Below are 22402 nucleotides of genomic sequence, written 5' to 3' on the forward strand. Positions count from 1 at the left end.
AGGTCAGCCTTTTATATCCATAGGTTCAAAGCGCAGGCAGTGCTTTAGCTAATATAAAACAAAGCTTATTTCTGTGCCCATCATCACTTTCATAATCATGTTGGACAGCAAGCAATGATTTCCTTCACTAATATGCCGTTGTCTTAGTACGCAAGAAGGGTTCAGGGGCTGTCAGAAGGCTAGCCAAATGGCTTTAGGAGCACAGTCCTTTGGTCATCTTTTGCTGGACCTTTTCCCAAAAAACTACCTGAGTCCAAAGGTACCTCTGATTGCAGGAGGGTGGGGATTTAGTCTCATCAAGGACAGTAATTTGTTCCCTGGCCCTCATTTCAGAACTCTTCTGTGGCAATGTGAACTCTAAAACTGTTAGCAACATTTATGCCAAATAAGATAAACCCGCCCTCTATTTTCTCACAATTAGACCTGAATTCTGTATTTTTATTCTTCTGTAAGGTAAAGATTCCTAGAGACTTTTCAAGATGTTGGGAACAATAAGTTGCCTAGAAATAGTAGCTCTGGCTGGCTAAGCACGCCTGTCAGGCCAATGCCTTGTTCTCCTGAACCAACATGGAGGTGTTTTGTTTTCTATTTTAATCCTCTTGATTTTATTTATGTGTTTGTTTGTTTGTTTGTTTATTCATTTGTTTATTTATTTGTTACAGAAACTTTTTTGCACATTGTAATTTTATATCATTTTGGAGTACAGAGTGTCAGAAAGATACATGCATTTCTGTTGGGAGGAAGGGGCGGCCTTACCTAACGGCCAAGCTTTGCCCTTCATGTTGAGATGCATTATAAACTCCAAGCATTTTAAAGTCATTTTATCCCTGTAGGCCTCTGACATACATTTTCTTCTTGAAAGCTTTAACAAGTGTATGGGCCTGCACACCCATGAAGAGGGGTCTTCCTGACCCCCAAATTCATTGGGTTTTAATGGGCAGCTTTCCACAGACCTGGGGTATCTTCCTAGTGACTTCTCAAGGGTGTTATTAAGAGTTTCCAAATTGCCGGGCATGGTGGCGCACGCTTGTAATCCCCGCACTTGGGAGGCAGAGACAGCAGGATGGGGCAGGTTTGAAGCCAGTCTTGCTGGCTTAAGAGACCCTGTTTCCAAATAAAAATATAAAAGTGGGTCTGGGAGTATATCCCAGAGGTAGAAGGTTTTCCAGGAACCCCAGTACCATAAAAAAAAAAGAGTTTTCAAATTTAACCAGTTACTAGAGTTTGCTTACCTAACGCCCAAGCTTCGCCCCTCATGTTGAGATGCATTATAAACTCCAAGCATTTTAAAGTCATTTAAATTATTTTTTCTTTTTCACAGTATTCTTTTTCTTTTCACAGTATTCTTTTTCTTTTTGGTACTGGAAAGTGAACCCAGGAGCATACTATCTCTAAGCTATACCCTCAGTCCTATTTTTTATTTTGAAATAGGGTCTCACAAAAGTTATTGAGTTGTCTTAGCCTCCCGAGTATTGGGAATACAGGCATGTGCCACTGCAGTGGGCTGAGTTTGCTGACTATTCTAACATGGTACTCTGTTGAGAAATTTGCCTGCCACATGGTCTTGGGCTAAACTGGTTAGTTCTCTCTGTGCTCATAGTGTTTAGGAGGGATTTTTGGGGGGAAATTTTAAAGTGTCTCAAGCTGGCTGTGGTTTTCAACTACTGCCATACTTGTATTCATTGGAAGTTTGTAGAATTAGTGTTATGTTTAAATTGGGTGGAAATTTTGTTCTTACATAATGGTTGCATTGTTGCTGTTTTAATTACTTCTTAGCTCATTTATTTTCTTTGTTAACTATTGAGCTATTTTTCCTCTGGAAATCAGGACTGGATGGGGAAGTTGTATGAAGTAGTGATTGACTCTACTCTTTAAGGCTGTGCCTAGTTCAAATCCTGGTTCTGTATAACTTGTCACCTCTGTAACCTTTGGAAGGTTAACCTGCATGATGCTGTGAAATAGAGGCCCTGGTAATACCCCCTAGGCTTGAGCCAGAAACAAAATAGTTCATGTAAATTCTGAGTGTGGTGCTTGACACATAATAAGTAGGGGAAAATGTTGTATGGCGGATGGTATTTTTATGATTAATTGCATTTTTTTTAAAAATTGAGAATCGTCACTCCAAATTAGCTGGCTTTAGATTGTCTCCTTTCATTTTCCTTTGTTTTTTGGTAGTGTCCTGGGACATAAAATGTTAATGAGACCAATACACTGGTTCCCTCAAGCTGCATCCCCAACCTTAGCCATTTACCCGGCAGGGGTTAACCTTCCCTGGCCAAGAGAGGTTTTTCTTTTAAACTGTCTGAAGAGAAGGAAAGACGTGAATAATGTTGATGATCAGAAGGAAAATTAATCTTTATAGGATACTCTGTGAGCCACAGAATTTGCATTCTGTGCTCTATGTAAAATATTTTATATCCATGATTCAATTCAATTCTTACAACAACTCTCAGTGGTTAGGATATCAGCATCCCCCCTCTTTTTTGTGGTACTGGAATTGACCCCAAGGGTATTCTACCTCCTAGCTACATGCCCAGCCCTGTTTTATTTTTTATTTTGAAACAGGGTCTCACTAAGTTGTTGAAACCAGCCACAAACCTGTAATCCTCTCTCTCAGCCTCCCAAGGCCTGTGCTTACACAGTATACCCAGCCCAGCATCCCCTTTTACAGATGGCAAAACCAAGGTCTGGACATGTTAAGTGATAAGTACGCATAACTAATAGGTGGTGAAGTTGGATTAATCTGTCACCAGACAGGGAAACTATCTAAAAGTTCAAGTTCTAGTGATGTGGACCTTTTGAGTCACAGAGAGGGGACAGATAGTGTCCAGCAGTGCAGAGCCAGCCTGTGCCGTGTTTCATGATGTCTGTTTATTGTGTCTCCATGATTCCAGGTCTGTTGGAAACAGCCATGAGGGAGGGGCTTCCACATCCCTGGCTGTTTAGGAGAGACCTCTGGGAATCAGAGAGTTTGGGAATGAGTTCAGGTAAAACAGTGTAGTTTAGATAGGAGCACTGTTTTAATTCAGTCTGCCTATTTTTCTGATACCTTCATTTTGATCCAGAGTGTGACATGGCCACATGCTAATGCAGCTTTGTGTCAAAGAAAAAAGTTAAATTGTTCCACGTAATTACTGTTTTACTTATGCCTTTAATTTATACAGTAAAAAGTGCTTCTCTGTGCTTTCTCAGTACGGCTGGATAATGGTAATAAAGGTTACCCGTAGAAAAGTTCTGGGAATCCAAATGACTCTGTGTCTTCTCTTTTAATTCTCTAGGGACATGTAAATTGGATTGGCTCAGCAGTGAACAGAATTTATTGCAAAATCACATCTTAGTGCAGAGGAAGCATAGGAAGGCTTTCTGCACCCTCCTTTGATTTATGAAATTGTATTCTCATTGTAGCTGCTGGGCGAGCGCTCATGGAGTTGCAGTGCCCTGCCATCTGTATCAAAGACCTGCTTTCCCGCCCTGGAGTTTATCTTTGGGGTAGAACTTGGTGCTTTGGGAGAATATGGAATGTTGCTTCTAAGTTAGCTGCCAACTGCTTGCATAGACTGACGAGTGGTATATGCTTCAGGCTGGAATCCAAAGGCCACTCCCAGTTTCATTTTCTCTGTGACTCAGGGCACGTTGTTTTTTTTTTTTTAGTGACTCACTTTGCCGTAGCTGCCCACAAAAGCTCATCGCCTTTATCATCCTCAGCATCACAGTGTTTTACATATCATGTGGTGGGTGGTTACGTGCTTAGACTCCGGACTGTGGGAGTTCCTGTCTGGATTCCTTTCATTTCTAGCTACCTTACTGGAGGCAGGTGACCTCACTTCTTTAAGGCCTCGGTTTTCTCATCTCAGCGACAGGAGTAATGACATTAGGTTGTGTGAGGACTGATCAAGAGAATGCTTATGGGATGCTTGGCATGGTGTCTGGCGTGGTTTCTGACACACAGCAAGGTCTCTGTGGGCATCACTATTATTAAATTATTATATCTGTTGAAATCTTTTCATGATGACTGACCAGTGGACCCTGATAAAAGAGTAAGCACATGTAATTTCAATTCTCTTGAAGCATACACTAGAAAACAAATATTTATTGGAATGGGTTTTAAATAAATCTTCATGTTCAGGATCAGTAGAAACTAGAACATAGCTACATCAAAGAACACAAAGCCAGAGAGCTAAGATGCTTTAATGTGGCCAGGTCTTGGGGTAACTGAGCTAAGCAGGACAGGCAGACTTAGCTTAATTGGGGTGGTTGAGGAGGTGTATTAACTACTAGAGTTGGTATTGGAGAGTTGAGTCCTACACTGTAAAGACAGCCCTTGGGAGGCATGCCTGAAAACATATGCACCCAAGATGGAGCTACCTGTTGTAAGACAAAGCCATGGTTAAAGAGACCTCTTATTCCAGGACATTGGTCCAGCCTCTGAGCCTCAGTCTGATGCTAGTGGGCAGCTATGAGAATGCTAGAAGAATGATTGCTCAGAGCAGACAAAACATTTCTAGAAGATGACTCGATGCCCTTTGATTCTGTCACTATAGGAGGTATTTATGAACCATAATGCCACCTGCTGAAGTGGCTTGGTGGCCGTGTGCATTTGCCATCACTTGGAAAGGTAAAGGGGATTGGAACATCATGGTAGAGGCAAGATAGGATAGTACACTGCTTATCAGCCCTGGGTCCTATGGAACCTCTCTGGGCCTTAGGTTCCATATCTGTAAACTGGGAGTTACACTAGAACCAATCCATGTGGTGCTGCAAGGATTAGATGTTGTCACATGTGGCACTTGGTCAGTGCTCAGTAAACAGAGCTGTCCTGTTTAGTGCTGTTTCCACGCCACCACCTGGCTTGTGATCGACACCCCCCCCCTTTCCCTTTTGGGCTGTGCAGTCACATAGTCCTGGCAAGCATGGTTTGTTAACCTCATTTCCAAACTCATTCTCTTTGGCTCATTTACCCAAACCAGACAGAGATTAATGACATGGCCTCAAAGAACTGGGAAGCACATGTTTTTGGTGCCTTTGGCTTGTTGATTATGCCTGCCCAGTTCAGGGAATGCTTGGGTGTTCCAGGAAGGGGTCTCCCGAGACCTCGGAAACCTTGAAGGAGATAATTTGATGTGAACTCACCTCCTAATTAAGGAGGTTCTGAAAGCCCTGAATTTTACTATTCGTTCTAGCTTTTGCTATTATAAAGAGGAGCACACATTTTCTTGGATAGTATGCTTGAATTGAATGGAAGAAATGCAGTGGTCAACAATGGCTCCCGAAAAAAAAAAAAAAAAAACTTGGAAAATATGCTTTCTTTTCCTGCACCCCCAGATCCCCAACTTTCAAAGTTATGGAATGTTAGTCATCATGGATCTCTGGTCCTAGCTGTTGCCTGGCTCCCCGTTTCACTCAGCTCACAAGGATCTGCAGAATTGGGTGGCTGTCTTCTGCCCTGTCCTCATCTTTTAGCCTTCTCTGCCTTGCATTGATCACCAATCACTTTGGCCTCCCTTCCTCAAAAAGGCCCTGCTTTCTCCATTTCAGCGACTTGCTGAGCACTTCCCAGAAGATCTGCTCTCATCTTTCAGGTTGCATGCAAATATTTCTTCTCCAGAGAAGCTTTTCCCTCTATTGTGCCCACAGTACCCTCTTGTACTGATCATATCCATTGTACTTATCAGTATTTGAATAAATCATACTTGTGTATTCATTTATTTCTCTTTTCTTCACTAATTGGAAATTTTCATGAGAGCAGAGATCATAGCTGTCTTGTTCATCTGTATTCTCAGCACCTAAAATATTGCCTGCCCATTACAGGCTCTCAGTTTGTTAAATGAATTGCAAGTAACGTTGCACAAATGAATTGCAAATAACGTTGGGAACTGTCCATTCAGGAGGTGTTCAGACTTTTCAAAACCAGTATCCCTTGTTTGATAGCCACATGAGAAAAATACAGAGAAGCAAAGGGAATACACATTTGGTTAGTGGAGTCTTACCTTCTTTCTCAGACCCTTTGGTAGTCCTGTGCAGAGCTCCACTTGAACCATGATCTATCCCAAGTTTTTCATTTGTACAGGTGATAGAAAATGGGCTGTTGGGGGGGGGGGATAGACAGATGTGTTCCCTCTGTTACATGTAGAAATTAGCATAACCAGCCAGGCATGGTGGTGCAATACCTGAAATCCCAGGACTTGGGAGATTGAGAGGATTGTAGGTTGGAGGCCAACTTCAACAATTTACTGACACCCTGCTTCAAAATAAAAAAAAAAAATAAATAAATAAAAAGCACAAAAGTAGAATTCCTTTGGGTTCAATCCCTAGTACTAAAAAAAGAAATGGTCATACAATCTCTCTATCAGCCTTTACCTACACTTTGTGGTGACTTGTGCTCTTTCCACAAATTTTATAATGGTTAAGTGGTTCTTTTCCCACTAGTACAGCCCAAATTTGTCTTGTGCTGTTTCAGATTATTTATCTTTCACAGTCTGATTTGATGTTCACAGCAGCCCTGGGAGAGGTAGACAAAGGAATTAACATCACTCCATTTGTAGGTGGTGAAACTAAAGTTCAGCCAAATGGAGTGATCAGTGGTGAAATACAGGCTACCATCAGAATCTCTTGACTCTTAATCTCTAGAAATTCTAAGTGTAGGCACAGATGCCTATTTATTAATAGACCATCCTCTACACATACACAAACCTGTTTTTATTATCCTTTACCTTCAATAAGTGTCTGTGCAGCTTTGGTTTCTTTCTTTCTTTTTTTTTTTTTATTTTTAGAAAAGTGTAATTCTGCTGGCGTGGTGGCGCACACTTGTAATCCCCGCACTTGGGAGGCAGAGACAGGAGGATCGCGCTGGTTCGGAGCCAGCCTCACTGGCTTAAGAGACCCTGTTTCCAAATTAAAAAAATATAAAATAGGTCTGGGAGTGTAACCCAGAGGTAGAAGGGCTTCCAGGAACCCCACTGCCACCAAGAAAGAAAGAAAGAAAAGAAAGAAAGGAGGGAAGGAAGGAAGGAAGGAAGGAAGGAAGGAAGGAAGGAAGGAAGGAAGGAAAGGTCTAATTCCCCTAAACCAACACAACTTTGATTCCTCATTCTGGTTAATAGACTTTTATTTTTAAAATGTATGCCTGATTATTATATTTCAAATTTTATAAAAACTTTTATAAAATTAAATTTTCTCTACTGTCATGCAGGTATGTACTTAATAGTAATTTTGCCTCTTGGCTCTCAATGCCTGAAATATTTACTCTCTGAACCTTTACAGAAAATCTTGCTGACCCTTGCAGCATGTCATTCTCTGTTTTATAGTGAGACACTTTCTCCTATGCTATATTGGGCCACTTTCTCTTTATGACTTCTATAAATCATTTCAAAGGTTTTATGGGAAATGTAATATATTATCCTTATAGCACTGAAATTTACAAAAGAATATAGAGTTAAAAGTGGCTGGTACAATTCCCCAGTATTAACACTCAACAGTTTATAATGTACCCTTGCCCTGACGTTGCCTCTAATTTGTTGTGAGACCTTAGTTAACCTCTGTATGCCTCAAATTCTCCAGCTGTAAAACAGTGATAATAACAGCTCTGCCAAGCTGAATTGTTGTGTAGATTACGTGAGATAATTCTTGTGAATTGCTTAGCACATCACCTGGTGCACAGTTAATGAATTTTCTCCTTTTTATTTATATATGCAAATAAGCTTGCTTTTTTTTAAAAGGATGGGGTTTTTTTGTTTGTTTGTTTGTTTTTTACAGTAAAGCTCCCCAGGTGATTCTGATGCATGCAGACTTAAGAACAGCTGATGTACAAACTGGGAAACTGGGGAGTAGATAGTTATTTAAAAGATTCCTATTTGGCTGGGCGTGATGGCGCAGGCTTGTAATCCCACTATTTGGGAGGCTAAGACAGGAGCATCGCAGTTCTCCGGCAGCCTCAGCTACTACTTAGTGAGGCTCTTTGCAACTCAGTGAGACCCTGTTTCAAAATAAAGAATAAAAAATAGGGTTGGGGGTGTAGTTCTGAGGTAGAATGCCCCTGGGTTCCATCTCCAGTACCACAAAATAAATTCATATGTGGGGGCCAGAAACTGCCTCCATTCATCTTATTGTATGAAGTAGGGAAAGGGAGAGGCAATAAATTTCTGCAGTGAACCTGTAGGGTGTATAGAATGTACAGAAGTGAATTTTTATTTCTCTTTTCCAGGTCTACAACTCCAACAAAGACAGTCAGAGCGAAGGAAGTAAGTATGCTGCTTGGGTGGTTTTTTGCAGCCGGGGTTGGGAGTGGGCTTTGAGAAGTTGCTGCTCCAGGGATGAGCCACCAGGAGGTGCTGTGGACATGTTGGGCTGGCCCCATTTCTAGTGAGTGGAGTGTTGTGATGCTTCCATCCGGACTTCCCCTCTCATGGACCTTGCGGGGGCTCCTCACTGAGCCTGGCTGTTTAGACTGTAATGACGCCTCGCGCTTCAGTGGCTCTTCACACTTTACATAGTGTTCTCCTGTACGTTCTGTCCCTTAATCCTAGGTCGTAAAGCTGCAGCTTCAATACCATTAAAAGTCATCTAATCCATGACTACCTCACACTCTAAGAACCTTATGCTGTGGGAAAGCCTTGCCTCATGCGTAGTCTGTCCAAAGGACTCGGAAAGCTGTAACTATCTTCGATGATGGCTTACTGACTCTGTTTTCTTTGTGGCCTCTTTGGAGAGGAAGGGGTGAAGATGGTGAACATAATACTGTCCCTCTTTGATGGCATTGTCCCTGGACAGCCTCTGTAGCATGCACAACACATTTCTCCTGCTGCAGGCCTCTGAGGACTCTGGTTAATCCTGATCTCCAAGGGCACCTGGAACCTTGTAGAGGTGCTGGGATTAGAATGAAACTCCTCCTGGTGAAATGTTTGGGCTGATGATCTCCTTGGTGCCTAGGAGAAGAAACAAATTCCTTCCAGGTTGCTACAAGAGTACAAAGGAAATCCTGCCCCTTGGCTTTAGATTTAGTTTGTCAGATCTACTTGGAAACAATTCAATGGTGGCCTTACCATGAATTTCAGTAGTGTCAGGAAAATCAATAGAACAGAACAGTGCCTCTCCAGGTAGACTAAAGGATAATTTTCTTTTCTCTCTCTCTCTCTCTTAGTGAAACCGTTATAGAACAGATTTTTTCCTTTTGTTTCCTCTGAAATACAGGTTTTACCATGAGTTTTAAACAATATAAAATATTAAGTCATTGAAATGCCGCTATTGATATGTTGAGAGGCCCTTTATGATAGCAGGAAAATGTTTTGTTTTGTTTTTCTTCTCAAAAATTGAACAAAGAAAATTTCAAGTAAATGATAAAGGAAACGAAATAATCCTCACTCCCATGATCTGGCAGAAATGTTTTAGAGCATCTGAGATCAACTCTGGCTAACGTACGTAAAACTAACAGTTTATTAGTGAAGAAATAGAGAAAGCTACAACCTAACTCAAGATAAGGTCCAGAGCTGAAGACACAAAAGTCAGGAACCAAAAGAGAGAGGATCTTCTGGTGCTATTTGCAGGATGATAAACTCTAAACTGTTTGTAGTCCTTGACTCACTCTTCTGAGGATTCAGATTCCCAGGAAATATACCATCAAATTGCTCAAGCTCATGCCCACCTAGGGAAAACAATACACCTCTGCTGATGGTTTTTAGAGTTCTGCATGAAATGGGAGCAGGGTAGTTTCCCAGAGGGAAGTCAGGGAAGCCACCCAGACAAGAGGGAAGGATGACAAGCAGGCTGAGCTACTAGATAAACAAAAACAGATTAAACTAACTGATGCCCACTCCAGACCCCAACCTGGGGTACACTGCTTTGATAATAAAGGACCCCAGAGCCATGGACATGAAGTGCATGTGAATGGAGACCTCTGGCCAGAAGTTTACTTTGTTAACTTCTGACTTGATGAATCTGCTTTTTCCTGCTTTAGTGCAGAAAGATAAGAAAGATTGTATTCAAAAAGATTCCACTGGTGGGTACTTGGGCTGATTCTTCCTTTTCTATAATGCATGTGGGAAATATGTATGAAAAGCCTTTAAAAGGTGACTATACATTGACTCAACAGTTTTTCCTAAAATTTTCAGATGTTTATGTAGCTAAGAAATTCTTTGAAGCATTGGTAATAATACCAAATAACTGGAAACAAGGTAAATATCCAATAGGAAGCCAGTTAAATAAATTATAGATTAGTATGTGGCCTTTAAAAAGAACAAGGGAGCCAGGCATGGTGGTGCATGTTTGTAATCCCCGCGCTTGGGAGGCGGAGACAGGAGGATCCCGCAGGTTCAAAGCCAACCGCGCTAGCTTAAGAGACCCTGTTTCCAAATAGAAATATAAAATAGGTCTGGGAGTGTAGCCCAGAGGTAGAAGGGTTTCCAGGAACCCCAGTACCACTAAAAATAAAAAAAGAAAATAAAAAAAGAACAAGGGAGATGTTAATATGTTTACAGAAGTGGTACACACAGTACATTATTAATTGAATTTTTAAAAAGATAGAAGCTGTGCGTGGTAGTGCACGCTTGTAATCCCAGCATTTGGGAGGCTGAGACTGGAGGATTGTGATTCGTGGACAGCCTCAGCTACTTAGTGAGACCCTCCGCAACTTAGTGAGACCCTGTTTCAAAATAAAGAATAAAAAATAGGGCTGGGGGTGTAGCTCAGAAGTAGACTTCCCCTGGGTTTCATCCCCAGACCCGCAAAAAATTAAAAAATAAAAATAGAGCTAGGCATGGTGGTACACACCTATAATCCCAGTACTTGAGAAGCTGAGATAGGAGGATCACAGATTTGGGCACAGTCTTAGCAACTTAAAAAGATCTTTTTTCAAAACAAAACACAAAAAAGGCAGAGAGTGTAGCTCAGAGGAGTCAATCCCCAGTACCTAGAAATAAATTAAATAAATAAATAAATGCAATAGAATAATATATACACTAAAATAAATTGTTTTTGACACATATGTGTGATAGAAAAAAGTCCAAAAGTACATTTATCATCAAACTCTAAATCAGGTTGGAAGGTAGATTATTGGGAGACATCACCCTTCTACTTTAAATATTTCTCTGTAGTATTCATCGCCTACAATTAGCATATATTTTTGATAGCATTAGTGATCACTCACTGTGTATCAGACACTAGAGATATATCACATATATTAGCCCACTTACTGGTTGTAACACCTCAGGAGATTTTTTTTTTACCTGCTTTATAGATGAGCAATTGAGGCTACTAAACTCAGAGAACAAAATTTAGTCTAAAATTTGCCTTGAAGCCTAAGTCTTTATTATTAAACAGAAGGCTACCGTACCTCCCTTAATAAAAGAACAATACGTAGACACTTGTCCTGCATTTTGCCTCTGGAATCCTGCTGTGCGCAGAGTGAGGGAATTGGCTCTGGGCGGCTTGTGCTCCCTCTATTGCTTACCCTTTCCTCTAGCCAGAAGGAAGGACGGGCTACAACGTATTGGAGACTTTTTCAAAATAGTTAAGGTGTAGGTTTTATTGTTCTAGGGCATTACTCACTGATTTCTCAGGCTGGCAGAACCAGGATAGGGGTCTGTCTGGGTTGCTGCTGTCTTATCTTATGGGTCTTAGGACCCGTCTTCTATTTCATGCAACTCCTCACCCTCAGTCACTGTGAAGCTCATGCACTCGCCCTGTCTCTTTGCAATGATTTGCAGTTTCACCCCACACTCATTTATAGGGCCCATCCTCCTGCCACAGGTGGCGCTATTGCCCTGGGTTGTTCTACAGCCCTCTTTCCCTTTATGTCATAATCTAAATTCCTTTAAAGGTTAAAAGTCAATCTGATTTGAACTTAAGAGTGGACACTGCTCTTTGCACCAGATTCCAAACGTCTACCGCCCAAATCCCATATGTCTCACATTTTTGTTTTCTAGAAAATGTTTTGATGAGAGTTTGAATGCAAACATTTTATCACAGAGCTAGAAGGTTTTGAAGACACAAATAGCAAAAGGAAATCCCACTGGGGACACTCATGAACTTGTTACTTTCATCCTGAAGTTTCTCCCAGGGCACACTTTGCCTGTGGGGCATAAGACAGGCTCATAAGAAGTGTTTGTTAGTATTTTCGAAATGGTCCAGTTGCCTGGGAGAAGATGCTAGCAGATAAATACCTGCGTGTTTCTCTGCAGAACCTTTTCCTTCTGTTCTATTCTTCTCCATTCTCTCTTTGACCGCAGATGTAGAGGGTTGAATTGATCAGACTCCCTGTCCGTGGTGCATTGTCTCACAGGACCTTCTATCCATTCATTCTTTCTTTGGTGTGGTTTCATTTTACTTCTTCATTTGTTCCTTTTTTTTTTTTTTTTGGTGGTACTAGGGTTCCTGGAAACCCTTCTACCTCCGGACTACACTCCCAGACCTATTTTATATTTTATTTGTGCGATCCTCCTGTCTCTACCTCCCAAGTGCGGGGATTACAAGTGTGTGCCACCACGCCCGGCCTCATTTGTTCCATTTTAATAATATCCCCTACTCATATTTCTTCTCCCCTATAAGCCACCATACTAATGTGTACTTTCATAATGCACTACTAGAAAAATTATGGGTTTTTTATATCTGTGTTTTTAAGTTTTATAAATGATTACATATCTTGTTCTGATCTTTCTTTGTCCCCTCTGCATTGTGTGAGGAGCTAACTGTATCACTCTCTGTGCCTTAAGACTGTGCCTTCTGACTGCTGCCTACTATGGTGTCTGTTTGGGCAAGGATGTAGTCTTTTTTTTATTTCAGGAGGGATGTTTTTGTGGTCCCGGGGCATTCTACCTACGAACTATACCCCAAGCCTGTTTATTTTAAAACAGGGTCTCATTTTGCTAAGGTTTTTCACTAAGTTGCTGAGGCTAATGTGCTAACGCACGCTGCTGCAAGGATACACTCTATTTCTTCATACCTACAATTTTTCATAACCACAGTGAACATCTCTCTCCTTCTGTGTCAATAGTTCTTTGGGTTACACTCACCAGGAGAATTGCGATTGCTAGTCTGTGTGTAGATTTAAGTTTACCAAAGTGGTCGGTCCGTCAGCCCTATGGATGAATCTCTCCATTTCAGCCAATTCTCACTGTATACATATCATTTTAATATATAAAATGATAGCTTGTTATTGTTTCTGCTTGCATTTCTCTGATAATTAATGAATTTGAATACCTGTTTATATACCCTTTAGTCCCTGGGTTTCTTCTTCTGTAAATTGCCTATTATTCATGTTCCTCACCCATTTTCTATGTCAGTGCCATCTTTTTCTTATTGATGTATAAAGTTTCTTATATAGAGATATCAGCTCCTTATTAATTTTAAACATTTAAAAATACAGGTTTCCCTCTTATTATCGATTATTGTTATATGTGGCATGCTTCCTTGACTGTAATGCTATAATTTTTATATACTCATATTGACCTTTTTTAAAAAAAGTTTGCTTTCTGGTTTATCATTTTTCCAGTCATATTTCAAAGAAGGCCTTTTGGGCTCACGTCGCAAAGATGTGTGCCTACATTTTCCTCTATTATCTTTCTCGTGTGTGTCTTTCTCGTGTAGGTTTCTAATCTGTCACATTGTATGTGATGTTTCATGAAGATTCAGTTGTATTTTTATCCATAGAAAGAATCCATTTTCCCATCATCTATTAAGCTTTCTATTTTTGTCCCCCTCCATTTTTTGCACCAAGAATCTGGTGGTGCCAGATTCTTTTATGTTAGGTTTGCATATTTGAGTTCTGCCTCTGAGCTTTTTATTTATTTGATTTATTTTTGTCTGCTTAGCTGTTTTTGTGCCAACATTCTCCTATTTTTAATATGATGATGATGAGTCAAGTCTTCTTAACTGGTAGCTTAAGTCTCCTCCTTTGACTCTTCTTTTTAAGGGTTGGCTTAGCTATTTGTGGACTTTTATCCTTCTAGAATAAAGTTAGCAAGTTCCTCAAAAAATAAAACTGTCATTTTGGATTACATTGAGTTATATGGATTAACTTCAGGGAAAATTGACATTTTTATAATGTTAAAGCATCTACTTCAAACTCCTTGAATGTCTTTCCATTTATTCAGACCACTCAAATTCTTGATTGGCCTTTTAGTTTTCATCCTAGAGGCCATTATGCTCTTGGTTAAGTTAATCCTTAAATATTAAATTCAAGAAACATTCTGCTGTTCTTGCCAGCCCTGTGGACCACTCTCCATAGATTTTGCTGCCAGCGGAAAACCTTCCCTGGGGTTGCTCCTAAAATGTCAAGAATACGCACCAGTGACACAGGGTCCTTCAGTTGCCCAAACTCTCACCTAAGAGAAAGAGGCAAGCCAAGCATGGTGGTGCATGCTTATAACCTCAGTGTTTGGGAGGCTAAGACGGGTGGCTCGAGGTTCGCAGACAGCCCCCAGCTACTTAGTGAGGTCCTTTGCAACTCAATGAGATCCTGTTTCAAAATAAGAATAAAATAGCTGGGCATGGTGGCACATGCTTGTAATCCCAGCATTTGAGAGGCTGAGACAGGAGGATCGCAGTCGTGGGCCACCTCAGCTACTTAGTGAGGCCCTCTGCAACTCAGTGAGACCCTGTTTCAAAATAAAGAATAAAAGCCGGGTGTGGTGGCGCACGCTTATAATCCCCACGCTTGGGAGGCTGAGACAGGAGGGTCGTGCAGGTTCGAAGCCAGCCTCAGCTGGCTTAAGAGACCCTGTTTCCAAATAAAAAAAAATTTTAAATAGGTCTTGGAGTGTAGCCCGGAGGTAGAGGGCCCCTGGGTTTCATCCCCAGTACCACCAAAAAAAAAAAAAAAAAAAAAAAAAAAGAATAAAAAGTTAAAGCTGGGGATGTCGCTCAGAGGTAGAATGCCCTTGGGTTTCCATCACCAGTAGAGCAAAACAAAAACAAAAAACAAAATAAAGAATAAAATTAGGCCTTGGAGGTAAGAATATCACTGGGTTCCATCCCTAGTACCATAAAAAAAAAAAAAAAGGCAAAAGTGGGAGTACAGATAGTAAAGAGGAAGAAAGTATGGCCGTTGCTCCCTAGGCTTCTTGACTGAGAAGTGATCATTGCCAAGGTCAATAATCCAGTCATCCCAATCTGTCCCCTTTACTGTTCCAAAGAGCAGGGCTCTGCGTGAGGCAGGAACCTCTCCTCCTGCCCACTCCCCTGCTCCCTTTGCCATCCCATCTCAGTGGGCCTTGCCTGCAGTCTGTTTTGTTGCAGACCTGCCTTTGGCTTCAGTTACAAGATTTACTTCCCAAAGAATTGCTTCATTCTCCTTTAAAATTAGCCCGAGTCAGTAGCAGGAACAGAGCAGGACACTGCCTTGTCTGTTATCTTGTAGCCTCACCTGAGGCTAGAAAGCTAAGGACTGTCGAGAAGAGAGTCCAAGTCTGTGCGGGAGCGCAGGGAATGGCAGGCTTCCACAGGGAGATTGTCTTTTGCAGGTTCAAAGGGGTTTGGTTTTGACTGTCCTTTTGGTCCTAGGGTTTGAACCCAGGGGCATTCTACCTCCAAGCTGCATCCCTAGTGCTTTTTAAAGTTTTGTTTTGAAACCAGGTCTTGCTAAGTGTCTGAGAATCTAAGCTGCTGTAGCTGGCCTCAAATCTGTGTCTCAGCCTTCTGTCTCAGCCTCCTAAGTACTAGGATTATAGGTGTGTGCCACCACGCCCTGGCTTGAAATTTTAAATCATAAATGTCACCAGCTACTTACCTTGAAAAGATTAGCTTGTTTACAGAAACACTGCTCTCTCCCATTGGTTCCAGCCGCTTGAAGGCTGAAGTCTGTCAGATTAGGATAAAGAAGACTCAGCCTCCTAATCTAGTCTTTATAGTAGCATCTTCATCCATGTGGGTTTAACTCCATCCATAGATCAATCAAGTTACATTCAGAGGAACACTTATTCATGTTTCCTCCTGTGCTGACTGTTTAGCTTTTAAGGATGGCCTTGCAGCGGTTTACTCGCTTCTTCTTCTGTTTAATATCTTTTTGTTTGTTCCTGTCTGAACCTTTTGCTGGAGGAACCCAGGCTTCCTGTAACTCTTCCCTCTACAGATGCCTCTGAGAGAGTTCCTGCAGGCAGGTGGCACTGAGCTCTGTGACTCTGAGGGGCAAGGACACTTACAAGTAGGTGTCTCTCCTTCAAGGAGTGTTAAGGTCCTCTGTGGGGGCTTAGACCACTGGAAGATAATAAACAGATGGCTCAGTTACATTGCATGGGCATTTGTAATATCCACGTCAGCTACCATGTACCCTGTGCACCCACAGCATCCAGAGCTCATTGAGTTGAGAGTGAGCTCGGAATGGGATTGATAAGTAAAATAAAAAATTAAATGCGAGTAAAATAAAAATAAGTGAGTACGGCGGAGTGTGAAAAACACGAGAGAGGTCCGGTACACATGGCATGTAAAGTTTTAATGGCACGGCTCTCCCGGGGATCAGGGCAAGGCACCGTGGGGCCCGCGCCTGTCCGAAGCTAGAGGACGCGGGCTCTCCTTTTAAAGGCATGCATCTCGCGAGATGGGGGTTTACTCGTGGGAACGCCCAATTCTCGCGGGGGTTTCAGCCCCTCCCTTGCCCTGCAGAGGTCATGTGACACAAAGTCACATGCGTGCAGGACCCAACTTAACAGGGATGCCATATAGGTTAGAAAGATTTAAAAGTAGAAACTTATTACCTTTCCCAGAAGAAGGAAATATCACACTTGGTTTTTTGCTCCCGAGTTTTAATCCCTTCATTCTACCTTTTTTTTTTTTTTTAAATCTAGTGCTTTCTTAAGAATAATTTGTGTGAATAATGCTGAATAACCCAGTACAATTTGCCACGCTGGTAGGTGGGGGAAAGAGCGATGATTGGATAAAGGATGCTCCCAGAGTTGGAAAAGAGGGTCTTGTTCTCTGCAGAGGGTGAATGTTGAATCTCTGAACCTCACTCTTGAGCAGTTTAAAAACACGTATTTTTGCCGGGCATGGTGGTGCACGCTTGAAATCCCTGCGCTTGGGAGGTGGAGACAGGAGGATCGCCCAGGTTCAAAGCCAGCCGCGCTGGCTTAAGAGACCCTGTTTCCAAATATAAAAAAGTATAAAATAGGTCTGGGAGTGTAGCCCGGCAGTAGAAGGGCTTCCAGGAACCCCAGTACCACCAAAAACAAACAAACAAACAAAAAAACATGTATTTTCTCTCACTATAAAATAATGTGAACTTACTGTAGAATATTAAGGAAATAAATGCAGCAAAATAATTTTCAAAAACAATAAAAATAATCTATAATACCACTCAGAGATATTTTCTTTTTGCCTTTTTTTCTTAACAGTGATGAGGATTGAACCCTGGGCTCGCACATGCAACAGCTCTACTACTGAGCTACATCCTTAGCCTTTTGTTGGTAATTTTTATTTTATTTTGAGACAGTCTTGCTGAGTTGCCCAGGCTGACCTTGAACTCTTGAATCTCCTGCCTCAGCATCCCCAGTAGCTGAGATTATGTGTGCACCACCATGCCCAGCTGCCTCTTTGTCTTTTTATTTGGTGATGTCTTATATGTCAATGTGTATTTTTATGTAGTTGACATTATCCCAAATATACTTATTTTCATTCTGCTTTTTAAAATTTACAAACATATTCTCATGGCATTAAAATGGCTTATTAGTATCATTTATAACGATTGTTTAATATTCTGCCCTAATTTATTGGCCCTTTTCTATCACTGGATGTTGATGTCCTTTGGGGGGTTCTGCTATTTTGAATACCTTTGGCCTGTGCATCCTTGTACATCAGTCTCTGTACATGTCTCAGGTCCTTTCCTTGGTAAGTTTGCCATGTGGATTGGAGAGAAGTATTTCCATGTGGAGCATTGTTGACATGGTGAACGTTAGCGTACTGACTGGACCCTGGGAGAGGTGCCAAGCTCTCTAAGTGTTCATTTCCTTTTCTGTAAAATGGGAATGTCAATTCCTCTACCTCATGAACTCGTTGTGGAGATTAAACCTCAGCAGAGTATCTGACATGTTAGTCGGTGCATAATTCCTCTCGGTTTTTATGCTCTTTATCATCTGGCCGTGCTTGGTGGGTGCTCCCTCACAAAAGGGCAATCTCATTGGAAAGGAGAAGCTGCTGGCCCAGAGCAGCTCTTGAAGGGAGCGGTGAGGAAGTAACAGGGTGGCCAGTGCCCCTGCCACTTGGCAGTCCTGGGCCTCCAGGTAGTGTGCCGAATCCTGGTGACCGCGTTTCTCAATGTTAGTACTGCACAAACACTTTAAATTACCACAAAGATTTATTTACTTATATGTGTAGCTAAAAACATATGGGGGGCATGAGTACTTGTAAACTTTCTGATTCTCAAGGTGTTATTGCTTAGCACAGGAGTCAGCTTTTTTCACTAAAGGGTTAGATAGAAAATATTTTCATTTTTGTTGGTCTGGTCAGTTCCTCTAGTGAAAGCAGCCAGAGATTATGTGGAAAGGAACAGGAACGGGCATGGATATTTTTCAATAAAACTTTATTTACAAAACAGATAGTCGTGAATTTGGCCACATGGACTGTCACGTGTTAACACTTCACTACATGTTTTTAATTAGCTTGTTTAAGATGGCATGAGGTTAGGTTGGGGAGCATGAAAGTGGTACAAGAATAGCTGCTCTTTACAGAAATGCCGCTAAGAGGAGCTAAGTGTACAAATGAGCACATCAGCTTACAGAGGTCAGGGCACTGTTGTCAAGAGGTGGGGAGCTGATGGCCGAACCTGAGCTGCCGGATTGTCAACACCCTTCCCCCACTCCTCTTGAAGTGCACAGGCTCTTTGCTCTGTTCTGCGTGCTGTATGCTGCCAAACCTGCAGGCCTGGAAGGAATTTTGTCATTGGCCGCTAGCATCTAACCTGCCTGGTTCCAGTTCCAGGCCATAGAGGGGCCATTCCACAGTCCTTCTTAGCGAGCTTCCTCATTGAAACTGTCAGTGGCTTCTGAAATGCCTGCACGCAAAGCCAGGCGAGCCCCACTCCACCCTCCCAGGGTCAGAGTCTTACCATGGCCCACTGCCTCCAGCAGGATCCACCTGCGTTTTCTCTTCCAGGCACTCTCATGCTTTAGGCCCACATTCAGGTCCAACTCCCTGATGGAGTTCTGTTAAGGCTTATCTTGCTTTATGAGGACAGGACTGAGGACCAGGGGAGGAGCTGGGCAGGGCAGCATTCCCGTGGCTCTTTTTGCCCATTGTCGGGCCTCTGATTATACCTTCCCTTCATCTCTGTGCCTCGGCTTTCCTTGATGTGGCAAACAGGAAAAGAGTTTGTTCTGGAAGATCACAGGGACAGCCTTGATGGGGTGGCATGCGCCCCTGTTTTGAAAAGGTTTCTAAAGCCCTCACCCTCCTTTACAGAGGTCCACAGTCTCATGAAAGCAGCACAGGGCAGAAAAGCGGATTCTTGTTTTTTGCTTCTAGTCACCTTCGGCCTTTTGCTGTGAGAACACCCACAGCTGAGAGGCAGGAGGGGGTAGCCACTGGTAACCAGGATCCCTTTGGGATCAGAGCCATCCCAGGGCTGCCAGGTCTCCTCTGGTGGGTGGCTTATAAATAGAACATTTCCCCTTTTAAACCTGAGAAGGATGGAAGGCATTAATGGGCATGGTGGCCTGGTCTCCGGTGCTCTGGCCCACGAGGCCGTCAGCTGAGTGCACCTTCCACTCCAGCTTTCCATCCCTGCCTGCCAGGTCTGGGCTGATAGGAGGCACATGCTTGCCTGCAGTCCTTCCAGCCCCCTCTGCACCCTTCTTGGCCTTTTTTATTCCTCCTTTCCTCTCCCTCCTGTGCCATGCAGGTTTCCGTGGCTGCCACTTTCATCTTCTGAGCCACAGTCAGGCGAGGGGGTGTGATTCTAGCTCGCTGACTTTTTGCACCTTGCTTTTTATTAGGACTTGCATGTGCAACACGGTTGCTGTGGCTGTGCTGAGCTTGAATTTTACTTATTTGAGCAGTAACATCCCCACTTGAGACTGTCCCTGGCTCGGGGATTGGGAGCAGGGGCTAAAAAGAAAGGAAGGAAATAAAGAATAACTTGTTTTTTTCAGAGATTTATTTTTAAAACAGGTTTCTAGCTACCTAGCTATGTTGTGTGGTAAGACCCTGTCCTGAAAAGACATGACAACGTACGGGGCTCCTTGGACTTGCCTGGACAATCAGAGGCCTTTCTGGTTCTCCTGAAAGGTACTTAACAAATAAATGCCCTCTGTCTCTGAGTCAGCTTTAGATTGACAGGTGCAGCCAGTGTGTGACTTTGCCGTGGCCTAATATCCCTCTTTCCCTCGTGATGCAGGCTCTGTGCTGACAGCAGCCATAGCCTGGACAGGTGTGAGCCACCCTTGGCATCCCAGGTTGGGCTTTAGCCAGGCAACAGTGAGTAGCTCCCTGACCTGAATGGGAGGGGTTTTTGAGACAGAGACTGAAAGATGCCCCACCACCACCACCATGGGCTTTCACTTATCACAGTTAAGGTTTTTGAGCTCATGCTACGCCTGGGCACTGCGCTCAGTATGTGGCATGCATTCTGTCCTTTGATTCTCATAGAGCCACACAGGGCAGATGTACTACTGACCCATCTGCAGACAGGAAACCTGAGGCTTCCTTCTGAGTACAAACTTACAGTCCGTCAAGATCATTCCTTCCCACCCTGATCAGAGTGTTCAAGCATGTAATTCACATTGTGCATGTAACATTTAGCAGAGGGTATATAAAGTACTGTTCTCTGCAGTTGGGGTACTGATGAGTGGTTGATAGGAGTATCAATTCTGGAATATTACATGGATTGGGATCCCAGCTTCACTTATTGAGTGTGTAACTGGAAAAGTAATTTCTCCGGGCCTCTGTTTCTTTATGTGTAAAGTGAGGACAGTTTAATACCTACATCCTTGGTTTGTGGAGAAGATTGAATGAGATTAGTATGGAGATATTTGGCTCAGTGATACCTGGTGTTACCTACAACCATTAAATGTTGTCCTTTGCTGCTGTTGACAGTAGCATCATCACTATCCCAAAGCAAAGCTTATGTTATAACCACATGATGCTGTGCAATCTCCCCTTTTTTGGGGGACAATACTGAGGATTGAACCCAGGAGCCTTCTACCTCCAAGCTACACCCCCAGCCCTATTTTTTATTCTTTTTTATTCTTTTGTTTTTTTTTTTTGGTGGTACTGGGGTTCCTGGAAGCCCTTCTACCTCCGGGCTACACTCCCAGACCTATTTTTTACTTTTTTATTTTTGAAAACAGGGTCTCTTAAGCCAGCAGGGCTGGCTTCGAACCAGAGCAATCCTCCTGTCTCTGCCTCCCAAGCGCAGGGATTACAAGCGTGCACCACCATGCTTGGCCCAGGCTATTTTATTTTTTATTTTGAAACAGGGTCTCACTGAGTAGCTGGGACTGCCTGTGAACCTGCAATCCTCCTTTCTCAGCCTCCCGAGTACTGGGATATAAGTGTGTGCCACCATGCCTGGCTGGCTCTGCAGTCTCTAGAGTCCCTCAGAGTACCTTGTAGTCCTTCCCTTACTCAGTCCCAACACCAGCATCTTGAAGGTGGAGAGGGAGGATCAAAGAGGCAGAATAGGTTATTGCACAAAGTGTCATTTGGAGACATCAGGGCTCAAATCTCTCTCTCTGCCTTTGAGTTTATTGCGACCCCCCAGTGTCTCAGTCGTTTCTAGGTCATTTGAAGGTGGGAGGACAGGTAAAAAAAAGGCAGGAGAGGGGTAAGAAATGGACAGAGGCAGCCAGTGCTGTGTTTGAATGCTTGTACCTTCACAGAGATGGCTGTGATTTCTCTTGGTTGAAAAATCAGTACAAAAACCACCTGGGCCTTGAGGCAGAAAGGAGTTGAGGCCACTGGACTGCAACTGATTCTCAGGATGTCCGATCCCTGTGCAGGAGACAAATGGTCCTGAGGAAGCTGGTTGGCTGTGCTGCGGTGTGCATCGGCCTTGCTCCTTCACTGCTGTCCTGATTTGGAATTTTAAGGTAGACTAGGAGATTGCAGATGTCTAAGTCCCCAGGGAAATACCTCTCCCCTCCCAGACAGGGGTGCAGTCCTGAGCCTGCGTTGCGCAGGAACCTGGATGCTTCCACTTTGCTTTGTCAAGAATTGGGACACTCTTCACAGTGTCCCAGAACCTCCTCGACGCAGAAGAATTGCTGGTAGGTGTGTTCCAGGCTGAGCAAGATTTTGTCTCTATACTTGATGCCTATTATTTTTTCTTTACTGCCTGTTCCTTGCAGTTTATTTTTCTGTGAGTTTTTCCCCCAAAATCAAGAAGAAGAAAATATTTGCCTGTCTATCTGGCCGGCTAGGGACAAACCTCCTGATTAGCAGTAGTTTTCCTTAGAGGTCAGGCAGGGAACGTGATCCCTGCTGATCC

The 22402-nt window shown here is 42.8% G+C and overlaps 1 protein-coding gene across 3 annotated transcripts in view; it reads left to right on the top strand.

The window, feature by feature from the left end:
• Nucleotides 1–22402, top strand: part of ARHGAP26 (Rho GTPase activating protein 26) — a gene marked incomplete at both ends in the record, with an annotated part of 441415 nt that overhangs the window by 226308 nt on the left and 192705 nt on the right. For all 3 annotated transcript variants that reach the window (XM_080697772.1, XM_080697773.1, XM_080697774.1), the window contains one exon: nucleotides 8201–8237. In XM_080697772.1, coding sequence (XP_080553898.1) covers nucleotides 8201–8237 — 37 coding nt within the window. The remainder of the gene's footprint in view (nucleotides 1–8200; nucleotides 8238–22402) is intronic.

Source organism: Muscardinus avellanarius (genome assembly GCF_963383645.1).
Source record: "Muscardinus avellanarius genome assembly, chromosome: 1".
NCBI lineage: Eukaryota > Metazoa > Chordata > Mammalia > Rodentia > Gliridae > Muscardinus > Muscardinus avellanarius.